A 13804-nucleotide genomic window follows, 5' to 3' on the forward strand; every position below is an offset into this window, starting at 1 on the left:
ATAATTCTTTAAATCAACAATAGTCTCATTTTTTGCGTGCGTTTTGGCTAGTTATCTTTAGCTTTTCATTAAGATTAACATTTTAAAATAAAACAGTTAATTTCTTAGAAATTATTTAACATAGTCATGAGAAACCACCTTACATCACTTTTTTTAAGTGAATCCCAAAAAACAAGGTGTTGACTTTAATTCTATGTAGATATGAGGTTGGCTCAGAGTGATGAGTGAGAATTAGACCAGAATATTGCAAAGAACAAACTTAAATATGTAATGTTGTGATGTGTACACGACACCTTTTTCACAAACTCAAACTAGTATTACTGGGGTCTTTTAAGCTATTTAGAGTTTTGTGCATTTAAAGTCTGTTTCATTTGTCACAGGGTGAATTTAACACTCCAGACTCTTACAATTATTCCATCTTTTCCCGCAATATTAGTGTCACAGACTTAGGACTCTGTTAGCTCAGTAGGATAATGGCAGATCCAAAAGTATGACTCACCACTGAAGATTTTTTTTTTTATATTATTTTAAAAATCATACTCTAATAGATATTCGAAACCAGTTCTGAAACAGAAACTTTCTTTTGCTGTACTAAAAGAAAGTTGTTGTTTTTTAACAGCATGACCAGGTGACATTTAAGAAGTAACTCTAAATGATGTTGTAGTAATAAACACGACTTCCAGGTCTACTTTCATTTTGGAACTATTTTTCATCCATGACTATACGTCTAGAAAAAAACCTAAAGTGTTGTCAGGTGTTTTCAGCTGCTCCTTTATTTCTCAAGAAGTAATCACGATGACCTCCAAAGGATATGCGTGTTGATTTGTCTCAGACTGTATACTGAATGTGCTTCCTGAAGCAGTGGCTCAATAATATGATGGTTAACATGTTCGTCTAACATATGAATGATCCCAATTTAAGACTAGGAGCAGACACAAATTCCTAGGAGGGTTGTGCCTGGTGTAAAAATCTACCAAATCAAATACGCAGATCCATCCACCTCTTGTGAATAACGGAGAAGCTAAAAGAAGCTTTATGCCATCCCATTTATCTGGTCCTGAGACCACTAGAAGCACATTTCATTTGTGTCACCATCGGATTTTGAAGCAGAGCTCTCCCAGCTGTAAGGCAAATGTGTTAACCACTACATTCAAATTTCACCATCATGATGATGTCACACGTTCCTGATCCTGATAAAGAATTATCGCATCGCCTAAAATGTAACAAAACGTACCTGTTTTTGTTCTGATTATAAAAATAACTCGACTGAGCACGACTCCAGACATCTAAAACACTGCTCACATATTCAACACTGATTAGCAATTCAAGTAGTTTTGATGTTTTGCTCTGTGGAATTACAGAGGAATTGAGCCAGTGGCATTACATTTTTAGATTTTCGACTACCTGACCAGCTTTAATTTTTTTTAAAAACGTTGGCCTTACAAGATGCTGTGGCTCAAAATAATAAAATCAAACCTATGTAACGACTTTGGCACTGCAGCTCGAAGCTTTTGTTAAAGTGCTGAATAAGTATAATGCAAATAGGAAAATTGTTTAAGACAATATCTGTAATGGCCCTGAACTCGCAACCATATTTGCAACTCACCGGGGCACTTTCCTGCTTTCTCATCCACACCTGGTATTTTCTACATAACATGTGACTGTAATGAAAGGACAAATAGGTGAGGAAGGAAGAGGTGCAGAAGGCAGAAATAGAGGGTGAAACAGAAACATTGAGTATAAAGCCCTAAGAAGAAAGAGAAAAGAGGCTGTTATTGGGTGTCATAGTCTGAGTCTGTTCTTTAAGAGCTAATATTTCTCCCCTCCTGTTTCTCATACACGCTATGAGACAAGGTGGAGAGGACATGGAGAGCGAGAGTCAATCATGTCAAATGTGTGTATGTTTGTGTGCACGGTGGAGATCAGATAGCCGTCTGTGCCTTTTTGTCTCGAGAGGACCTAATAATGTGTCTGTCAGAGCAATAAGGGCAAGAAAAATAGACTTATCCTTCCACAGAAATATGCGCAGACATACACAGATTATGCTACACATGGTGGGAGGCATATTCTGATTCCAGCTCAAACGTAGACAGTAAACACACACTTTAAGATACAGTGACTGTGAAAAGGGTCATTACATTTTGAACCCGTAGATCACCCCAAACCATCCGTTTCATCTCTCCTTCCATTCACTCACCCATTTACCCTGTCTGCTCATACGCCCATCAGCGGTAATCCGCCCCATCCGACATCCTCAGCTTCGTATTTTAGCCGCATTTTGATACCCACTGGAAGGCGTGTGCCTGTGTGTGTTTAAGAGGCACATCTGAAATTCTAAAATGAATTAATGAGATGCTCGAGTGATTTACCAATTTGTGTGGATGCCTGCATGTGTTTGCACTTGAAGAGCAGACAGGAGAATGTGATGTGTCCTCCAAAAGTCTGCTTGTTGATGTGTGATACGTCTTCATTTTGCCAGCATTACCTTTGTTTCACATGACTGTACAGTCTGTGCAGCATAGTTAAGACAGACCAGACAGGTTATTGACTGTTTTTCTTTATTTCTCTCTTTGTATTTGTTCTTTTTTGCTTTTCACCCTCCTTCTTTTTAATCACATTTCCTGCCTCCCCTTATTAAAGTGTCTGCTACCTTCAATGTATCTACTTCTCTCTTAGTTGGTGTTTCTTGCTCTCTCTTTGTCATACTGTCTTTAATTTTATTTTTCTCATAGCAACAAGTATTAATTTCACAGTACTGTAAACATCATTAAGCTGTTGCGCATACATAATCAACTTAGCTGCTGGATGGATTCAGTCAGATATACAGTAAAATTAATTGCATGTTTGTTGACATTCTGAGTGTTTATTTTTTTCTGTCAAATCATATGAACTTGTTATTGTAGGGATACAAAAAAAGAAGTATGAAAAGTTACATAAAAAAGGATATCACTATGGTTGAGCTAGTCGATGATTAGCTTAACTTAGCACAGGGAAACAGCTAGCAAACACATGTGGTGCAGCACCCCGGAGTGAACGCTAATCTAACTCTTTAGTTGCTCACCTCTTCCCCACATCTGGATGATTGACAAGGTTACTTTTAAAATGTATTCCACTACAGATTACAGAATACATACCCCAAAATGCATTCCGTTAAATTACTCAGTGTGAGTAACGTAATCTGAATACTTTGGATATCTTGGATATATTGTCATGCTTTTTACAACTACATGAATGTACTATTGCTGTGTGATTTATTACTTTTACTGAAGGCTACTCGACACTGAGCTAACATTGTTAGCTGGCGTTGGCTGAGGTTAGTTCATCGACTGCTTTCAGAACTGCACACGATTATTTGCAGCTAGCAGGTTGTTAATGCTATCCATCAAGTCTAACAGTATGCAGTCTATGATAGCTCAGTGTAGCAGCCTTCAGTAATAGTAATAAATCAAACAGCAATAGTCCATCAAAGTTACTGAAGTGTCACAAAACTCAGGTAGCTCCCACAACTAAAACAAGGTAGTTACAGTAGGCTAACGTTAGTTAGAACTTACTTCCAGATGTTTCTTTTGGTTGGAGGTGGAGTCTTTTGACTCTGAGAGCAGCTTGTTTGCTGGCAAACAGATTTTGCATTGAAGACTTCTCAGACTTCTCCCATTCCTTTCTTATTTAAATAAGAAGTGGTGTCGGAATTTCCAAGTAACATATGCATTCCTGCCCCGGCTCTGTTGTGTTGGCTTCAGGTCCATTTTGTAGCTGACAGCACCAACATTAACAGGACGCTTACATTAGAGCCTCTTATTTTGTGTTTTGTTTGGGTTTCCAGCAATGTGTGGATTTACCAGAATTAGAGAAGGGATATCCTAACTTATGAAACAGGAAAAGACAGCCGTGTAATCCATTTATTTCAACAAAGTAACTGTATTCTAAGTATCCCCTTTTAAAATGGTAACTGTATCATATTTTGTATTTTAAATACGTAATGTCGGTACATGTATTCCGTCACTCCCCAACACTGCCCAAGACTTTTAAGGTGATATTTTGTGGACTTGCGAGACAAAACCTGAGCTTTTTGGAAGGTTTGGGTCCTGTTACATCTGGCACAAAGCTAACACTGCGTTTCATAAAAAGAACATCACACCAACAGTCAAACATGGTGATGGTAGTGTCATGTTTGGAGCTGCTTAGCTGCTTCAAGACCTGGGAGACTTGCTGTAATTGAATCATTAGAATCATGCATTTTCCATTGTGAATGAAATCACTATTTAAAAACAGCATTTTGTATTCACTCAGGTTATCTTTGTGACACACAAAAAACTAAGAAATCAAATAGGGTGCAGATATTTTTTCACAGCACTGCATGGGCCACCACAGTATCACCTGCAGTATATGCTTCCCTGTGTGTTTCCATGCACAAGTCTTTGCTGATCTTGAGAATAAGTACCCATGTACTCAGTTGCTAAACTAGTTGAAATTTACACATTTACTGAAATATGATTATTACTTCTTTGGTTAATATTGACATACACCATTAACAGTATTCTCAACAGCAGAATGACTTCATATGAGTTGCAAATGAGATGTGAAATTGCATTCGTAAATCTCTAATCACAATATTTGCAAAGATACAACAACAATAGACGTGGATGACACAATGGCTTCTATTTCATTTGGCTGTGTTTCTTACAAAGTCGTCGTCCATTATCCATTTTTCTCAACGTACACAAAATCTCATACAATCACTTAGACGCATCTCATCTTCTTGCTTCCTTCCTGGAAACTGGGTTAATTTACACTCACTGTGAAATATTTCCAGTAAGCCTCATCTATTTTTTTTTTTTTATTATTTAAAAATTTCCTTTACAGGAAGAAAAGATTCTCATCAAAGCACTGACATGTATGTTAAGACAGAGCTATAGCCCAGGCAGTGTGTTTTCTTGGTAATATTAGGCTCACTTTTGCTCTCTTTGATCTTGTAGGCGTGGATATGGACAACATGAGGTAGGTGTCTTGGGTGTGCATGCTGTCGTTGCATGTCTGCACGCTTTCACTTACATTTATGCCCTGGTTTGCTTTCCATCTTTTTTTCTGTTTGATGCTATCAAGAAGAAAGAGCATTTACAGTACACAGTGCATGTAACTGGCTTTATAAAATATAATTTAAAAAGGCCACTACAGTACATGGAAATCTTGAAGTTAAATATATGTTTAAAAACTTTACCCACTCTTTTAAGATTCCAAAAAGTTGGCTCTTTAGACATCCTGGACATTTCTGCCACGTCCCCATTGTTAAATACATGTCATCGGTCTAGCCTTCCTATAAAGAGTCATCCAGTCACTTGTGCAGTGCATGCATTTTCAAACTCAATTTCAGCTTAAATTGAGTTCAGAAGTTATATCCGCTGCTTGATAAAACCTCATCCCCATGTTCCTACAATCTGACAGATAACATCAAATGAAAGCATATACATACATTGGATCCTGAGCTTTCTAGAGAAGCTGAATGGCAGGGCATCAGCTATCGATTTTATGTTTCTAATATAGATGTACACATTTCTGAGGGACAGCGCTGAAATACTTCCATTTTGCTTGTTTTTTATTTCCATTCACCACTTTTCTGTCCCTCTGGTAGACGCAACAACTTCTCCGACCTTCTCTGCTCCGACCTGAGGTACTCAGTCCCTCTCTTGTTTCAGTACTTATTTAATCCCTATGGGCGTCTGTCTGTTGGAGTATGGGTTTGTGGAAGTTTTAATGCAGTCAAAGTCATCACTATGAGTGTGTATGTATGTGTAGTCATGTCCTATCAAATTATCTGTTTGTGTGTGTGTGTGTGTGTGTGTGTGTGTGTGTGTGTGTGTGTGTGTGTGTGTGTGTGTGTGTGTGTGTGAAGCTTCTAACAAAGATCTGTCAATCTAACAGGAACTATCAATGGAATCTGGCATCGATCCTGGCCATGACTACTACACACAGGATTATTACAACTATGACCACGGGTTAGTACATCGCCGCACATCAAATTGTACTTCTTTGTTATACCCAGCTTGTTTTTGCACGCGTCCTTTATCGTTTTGGTGTTTTCTTTCCATGTAAATTTTGTCAGGCTTTGAAAACGTTCATATTAGCTCTAAAGTCAGGAACAATGAACCTGAGAATATCAAATTTAAAATAATGCAGTTAGCAAAAGAAAAGCTATTTAGAGCTAATCTTTCTTTTCCATGCTTTATTTTTCAACAATAGACAGGACGTACAAAAGACATTGAACAATAACAGGGGAAAAAAATACATAAATATTCAGATATGTGTGTGCATGTTGCATGTTTTAGGGTGGTGCTGTACGACTTCGTTTTCAATAGCTGATATTAGTGAGTGAGGGTAAAATAAATGGAATCACAAGTAAACAAATGCAGAACAATATAAGAGCAAAGAGCAACAAAAACACAAATCAATCAAGTTAGTTACACAGTAAAGGTTTGTGTGTAAAAGACTTAAACTATCTCTTATTTTTATATTTTGCTGGGAAAATCAAGTGCTTTCCAGATGGTGGCTCCAAATCTGACGATATTTTCCGCATTTATAATTCTATCAGTTTTGAAAACATCCCCACCACCAGCCAAAATGCAGCTCTAAACTATAACAGAGTCTCCATGTTGATGATGAACTGAACCAGAAATTTGGATTCATCTCTTTATCAGACCTGTTGCCACTGATTTTGAGTCCAGTTGTTGTGTAATTTGGTTCTTTCCCTTCCTTAAGAATGGCTTCTTGACTGCCAACTTTCCACTGAGACCATTTCTGATGAGGCTTCAGTGAATAGTAGACGGATTCACTGAAGGGCCAGTTGCATTTTTTAGGTCCTGTGCTAGTTTTTTCATTTTAAGGACAGAACTTCATAAAATTTTTAAGGATTCGCTGCACACTGCCAAAATATGCCACGTTTTCAAATAATAGCTCTTCGGGAAACACATTGTCGGTGCAAAAATTTGAACAAACGGTGTGTTTTTGTTACTAATTACAAACCTAAAGATTTAAAATCAGTTCTTTGGTAAGTTGTCTGTTACGTATAGACATAACACTGGCTCATCCCTTTGTGTCAGTGCTTTTTTATGCTTTAATGATCAAGGTTACGTGTCTTTACGCACAAAAATCAGATGAGAGTAGCATGGCAGATCTTTACTTTGATTACACAAACATTATGTAGCAGTGGGTAATTGATAATAGGTATTGATTTGCAAATAACTGGACGTGAATAACTTATAATATTATACTTAAGTATATCCCACAGCTCGTTCTCTTACTCTTAACAATATTTAAATGAAGAAGAGTGCGCGTCCAAAGTAATGTGTTGTTAAGAATCCTTATAACTCATATGTGTGGTCAATACAAACAATGACAGTAAGAAACATAGTTTTAAATAGCTCTAAATAGCATTATTATAACTGACCTTCAGATCAATGTTTTGACCTAGAAGGAGAGGTCAGAGGTCAGATGTTACATGATGTTTTAAATCTTTATACAGTACTTTCTATGTGGTAACACGCCACACTTGTAAGAATGACAATTTCTAAGTTTTAAATTTCTAACTTTTCAGTTTTAGACTAACTGATTAAGTTGACCTTGAAGATCTTGGTGGATATAAGCCAGTTTTTTAATAAATTTTAAATTATTAACTTGACCTCACTCAAAATTAATTTAAATTAATTTTTAAAAAAAACTAATTTCTAGCATTTTTGGACAGTTGTGTCAAAATGTCTCAACCAGTCATCAAGCAGTGTTGTTACTCATAAAAGGAATCTATTACACATTACTTTTTACTTGTTTTAAAGAAATTACTTATTTTACGTATTTACTATAGGAAGTTAGTTTTTAATCTTATATATTTTCTTATATAATTTCTGTATCTAATTAGACACATGGAAGATCTTTTTTAGTAGTAGTCCATTTAAATTTTACCACAAATCTGATATCAGAGGTGATGAAAAACAGCCTTCAGATAACGTCGCAGAAAAATATTGTGCTTACTCTGATTCTGCTGTGTGGAGTGTGACGAGACATTACAGTCATGTTCATCTCTGCCTCTCTCACCCGTTGAAAATCAAGCTTTGGCTCTTTGGTTGGGCTTGGGTTAAAATCAGCTTATGCATCATTGTGAGTCTGGGGGTGTCTGGCTGCTAGCTTTGTGTTAGCGTCACAGATTATATTACAAAAAAAGAATGTATTTTGCTTTCAATGTGTTTGCAGCAGTGGCTTATTGTCTCTGGAACGAACAACCCAGTTCGCACTCTACTGGCACAATCTTATGAATTAATAGTGGCTATCTATGCTGTAGAGTGCAAATCTTTTAGACCATCATCCAACATAAGGTTTATGCCACAGCTTCCTAAGCATTGATTAAATACATTTTATGTGTCTGTAATGATGAATTCAAGAGAATCCTCAAGCTTTTTAATTAACATATTTTTAATGCAAAATTAAGTATTGTTTTTATACATGAATATTCAAAGTTGCTCTTTTACAAAAAAAGCAAAAATAATAGTTAAGCACTATTTTTTTTAAAATTACAGTTGTTTAAGTAAAATTAGTTTTAATGCTTGAAAGTCCCGTGTGTCGGTTCAAATTGGGGCGTAAAAAACATTTTAGTTCCATGAATTCAATAATTTTTTGATTTAAATATGTTTTTTGAAAGATATAAAATGCTTTCTTTTTCTTGTTTTTATGACAGGTGTAATACATTTTTTAAGTACTGTATATTGGTCTAACCTTCTTCTGTTTTTTAATGTTACATAACTGCTTGGATGTATTTTACATGGTTACAAACAGCAATTGCCACAAACCCTCTAAAAGCTGCATATCTAGGTTCATTCACTAACTGCAGAATTAACACAAATTGGTGCTCTAAAAATTAACGGTAACAAGACCCACGAAGTAGCACGGCGTAATAACGAACAAAAAGGAGTTATTGAAGAGTTCACGTTTCTCACAAAAGGTTTGTGATGATATATAATCAGAAATAATCGAACATAATGCAACGACCTTTAAAATAAGCTTATACAGATAAAATTCTCGGTGTTATTTCCATGATCATGATTGTAACCACGCGGCCAGTTTCAATGTTGAACTTGCAAATACATCATTTAATTCATTAAAGAAACATTCAGTAGGTCTCATGTTTTAACAGCAGTCATTCATAGCAGCGTGAACAGAACTGTAGCAGCGGATTTCTTTCAGCTCTTATCTTTACCTGGCACTTTACTGTTTGTGGTGTTACAGAGCAATGCAGCATTTACCAACAGTGATACACAGCGGAGAAAAAAAAGTCTCCAGGAAATGAATGCGGGCAACTCTGCTATGTTCCATCTCCAACCTTTGACCGCTAGCACTGATAGGAAGGGTCCCTTACAACATATTTCCTCCTGCGTGAGTCTGGACCTCACTGTGTTCGCTTTATCCAGCTGAGTGTCATGTCAGCCACGTGGCAGCGGCTTTGACATCAAGCTGATTGCATCAGTCACACAGCTACTGTGAAATGTTGACACCGGCGACCTGCCTCATACTATGCCGCTCCTGTATTCTTCAAACTACAGGAAGCCAGGAGATTTCAGAAAAGTGATTTTGTTCAGTGTGTGTTTTGGGTTCCTTGAAGGTAAAAAGAACACAGTATATAAAAAACGCACACTTTAGTGTGTGTGTGTGTGTGTGTGTGTGTGTGTGTGTGTGTGTGTGTGTGTGTGTGTGTGTGTGTGTGTGTGTTATTCACACACAGAGCTTGCCATCTGTGATGCATTGTGTAATTTTTATAATTTTAGCTGCAGACTCCAGAGAACTTGATTTTCTACACCCACCTACGCACACTCATAAACGCACAGTGGAAGAACACACACACACACAAATTCTCTTACGGCAAGCATCTTCATTCACTCGCACTTACAATCACTCAGATGCTCTCTTGCTCGTTCTTGCACACACGTGCATAGCATACGCGTACACACATACAGCTAATTCTCTCTGCCTAGCTTTGCAATACTGTAGCAGCTAATCAGGCAGCCAGCCGTGGAAGCAGACAATAGGCCAGATGCTGGTGGCTTAGAGCAACATCCACAAACTTGTGTCTGACTCTGTACGCACACTGGATCAGAAAATCAGACTTTGTGACCCTGTGGGACTGAGATCTAATCACTTTGTTTCGTTCACTTGCAAAAAAAAAGGCGTAAACAGTCCGTGCCAGCAAATACCGAACCAGTTCTCAGGCTTTGGATAACATTTCTCATTCCTGATTTTTGTTTTTCCACAAAATCCTTTTTTATTTATTTATTTTTACAGTATACACTTCCAAAAGCATGGTTGGCAACCTTTTGACCTTTGCTTTGAAATTTCTTGAAAATATCAGGCCAAAATGGGATTTTCTCTGCATGTGGGAATGTAGCCATCTGCTGCTGGCATGATTCTGATTGGATTTACACAGATGCAGAATATAAACTGGAACCATTTGTTGCACAGGTCTAATGTTTTGATGCTGTTTTAAAAAAAAAAAGGAAAACAACAAAAACAACAAACTGAGCCAAATTCATGTTGCCCTCTAGTCAAGAGTGAAATACTCAATCCATAAATGCTACAGAGCAATAAGGGATTAAATCTCGCTTTTCCAAAACTGTTATTGGTGTGGGTGTTGAGCAGTGTGACTGCCGTGGAGCTGATAGGAGCTCGGTTAGGGCACCCACATAAAAAGAAATGTGAGGACAATAGAAAATGTGGAAAGATTAGCTGAATGAGAGCAGAAAATACAAATGGATTAGCTGAAGTCATGTCCAGCTTATTTTAGATGCACGTTGTATCAAAGTGACAGCTCAACCCTAAAATCATATTCACATTGTGATCTAGTCTGTCCACCTAGTGGAAACGTTCTGTATTTTTAAATCATGATCCATTTACTTTATTGTAGGAACTGCTTTCTTTCCATCTCTACATCCAATCTAAAGAAGCAGCAAGCCCAATAATATTTCCATGCTGTCAGAGTAAATGGACCTCGTCAGGGGAAGATACAATGGCAGAAAAATCACCCTTTAAATTCTTTAATGCTCTTCGCAGAGTTCTGACATACCTTCAAGTTTGAACCAAGCCTGGAAAAAATCAAATATGCAACATAACACAAGTGTAAAGTACATGGAAAGCTTTTATACACTTGTTTATAGCATGCTACGTTCTAACACGATAGCATTTAGAGTCCCACTGACAGTTACATGAACAGGTTTAAGTCTCCATACTATACAGGCAATCAGTTAAAGTTAAATCAAGCAATCAGGTTGTGATTGCTTTAATTCAAGGGGTCTATCAAAAGTATTTAATTAACTGCTTAAGAATTACAGCCATTTTTGTAAGTTCTGGGTTGAAATTACATCGTTTTAATTGAAGGATTTTTTTTTATTAATTTAAAAATTCTTTGCAGTCAATGACTACCCAAGGTCGAGAATCCACGGACATCTCTGCAACTACCACTCAGACCAAACCTTTAACATCATTCTTTTTCGCATTGTAAAGGTGGTGATTGGCTATGCCATGTCTTGCTATTGTCTGGCAGGCTTTAGCTTCATGTGATTGTAAGAAGGTCGGGAGCATCTTACAACTATATGGATGTGTGGACTAAGTGAAGAACCAACACTTCTGTGCATTAAAAATTGATTTCATAATCTTTTAGTAAGGGAGAGCCCAGTTCCAAATACATTTTAACTGCCTATTAAGAAACTGAGTCCTCCATATCAATATGGATCTCAACAAATTTCAACAAATATGATGACAACTATCATTTTTTTCAGTTAGTGAACACGTACAGCCTGCAGTACTACCTGTGTACAAATGAGATCACACACTGACTCATCATTTACCATTTGGAGATCCACCAGTGACCCAGTTTGGTTCATTTAGGTTCTGACACATAGCTACAAAAATACTATGAAGCGCTGGCAGTGACTGATGTTGGTATCTTGATGCTGCAGAAGACATTTCTCTGACTCATGTGACTACTGCCCCCTAGTGGCCACAGGAGGCAGGGGGATGAGTGATAAAGGGTGAAACGATTGAAGGGAAGACAAGAGTTAAAGACAGAGGGGAAAGTAGGGGGAAAGACTCCTCAGATAAAAGAAGGAGACTTGCCTTTGAGTAATATGTTTGTGTGAACACTTCTGCTTGAGTCTGCAGTTTAATAATTAAAATCCTATCATTGAGAGAAAGAGAACAGTTAAGATACACTACCTTAGCGTTCAGGGGCCATACTGTTGGTCTATGTATTACCCAACCTTTCTCCTCTGACCCCCCTCCATTTTTCACTCATTCTTTCTTCTTTCCCTTTTATCTCTTAAAACACCTCTACCTCCTTCTTCTCTCCCCCTCACCCATCTGTCATCCACGTGCCTTTTCCATTTGTTTATTACTTTGCTACTTAATGTAATGGGAGGGCGACTTCTCACCGGTTGACTGTAAGCAGAATGATTACACAGGGCAACATTTCTGCACAGCTCTCTAAATGAAGCCAAAGGACTTGGAGCACATTTGTTACTTTAATCACACTGGGACATATTGTTTTCAGAATGGCATTTGAAAAGATGTGCTTTTTGACCCACTGGCTCCCTGAGTTGCTTGCTGCAGGGCACGGAGCCTAAGTAGTGATACACAACACGTTTTTTTCGGTCGATGGAGTCAGGCAGCGCTCCCGGCAACAGGCAACAAAGAGAGACAAAAGGGGGAAAATCGATTGCAGTGTTTTCTGCTAACAAAATGTCTCCTGGCAACAAAATGCTCCTTTTGTGATTAAGGCAGCTTTGCCTAGGAAAGTCATTAGACGCCGCTTATCATTGGCATGAACCACAGTGTGGCCCTATGTGTTATCGCTATAAGTGTCTGCGAATAAGCACTAGCCAAGTTCATCAGTTTTGTCTGTAAGCAGCTTTCTCTCCTATCTTTACTTCTGATTGGCTGAAGCTGCACAGTGGATTCTGTTTGCTTATTAATATAGCCAACAATAAAAAAAGAAGCCTCCAAATAATAACTTAAAACTCAGTATAGGCTCAACTTACTCTGCATATGTGCTTATTGATTGTAGCTTACGTGTAACATCCTGGTATTTCCCCCCCTCCCTCTGATTTTTTTATCCAGGTACGACCTTCCTCAGTACGGCAGCCGCAGGAAGCTGATCTCGCCCTCTGGCCTCTATGATGAATATGGAGAAGTCGTTGTTGACGATGACGGCAGCTACTACTACAGCCCACAGGAGTCTGATGGAGAGGTAAATGCAGGAAAACAGAATGCAAAGGGAAATGCTGGAGAGCAGATTATACAGGCTGGTAACAGAGTCTGTAATATTTTCACGATATTCTCAAAAACAGAGAATAATGAACCTACAGTTACACAGTTAGTTGGTGTAACTGTAGAGAATTGGTTAAAGGAATAGTTCAACACTTTGAGAAATGCTATACACTAGTGTGCTAAAGTGCAGTACTGCAATACTTAGATCTTCTTTGGACATTGGCTGCTTTTTTACTCATGTTCATTCCAGTGTTTGTATCTGATGATTTTCAGAGTAAGAGTTCGTTAACACCGACCTATAAATCATTCGAGCATAAATAATACACCTAACTCAAGGGATGAACTGGTGTAGTGTCCACACAGAACTTAGCAACAAGCTCGTTTTAAATAGCATATTTCGCTTCTTTGTTACTATCAGTCTGTTGCACAATCACATAATTTATTCCCTTTTCTTTGGTTTCCTCTGCCAAAAATGCCCAAATTACCCAGTTTTGTAGGCATAAACTAGTCA

The 13804-nt window shown here is 37.8% G+C and overlaps 1 protein-coding gene across 4 annotated transcripts in view; it reads left to right on the top strand.

Annotated features, from left to right (window-relative positions):
* Positions 1-13804, top strand: part of LOC113019379 (protocadherin-15-like) — a 248355-nt gene that overhangs the window by 226492 nt on the left and 8059 nt on the right. For 3 of the 4 annotated variants that reach the window (XM_026163064.1, XM_026163065.1, XM_026163062.1), the window contains exons 36-39: positions 4977-4998; positions 5630-5668; positions 5920-5993; positions 13144-13273. In XM_026163064.1, coding sequence (XP_026018849.1) covers positions 4977-4998; positions 5630-5668; positions 5920-5993; positions 13144-13273 — 265 coding nt within the window. Of the gene's footprint in view, positions 1-4976; positions 4999-5629; positions 5669-5919; positions 5994-13143; positions 13274-13804 lie in introns of those variants that run through there. The other variant, XM_026163066.1, reaches the window with a different exon arrangement.

The sequence above is a fragment of the Astatotilapia calliptera genome, chromosome 3, assembly GCF_900246225.1.
Source record: "Astatotilapia calliptera chromosome 3, fAstCal1.2, whole genome shotgun sequence".
NCBI lineage: Eukaryota > Metazoa > Chordata > Actinopteri > Cichliformes > Cichlidae > Astatotilapia > Astatotilapia calliptera.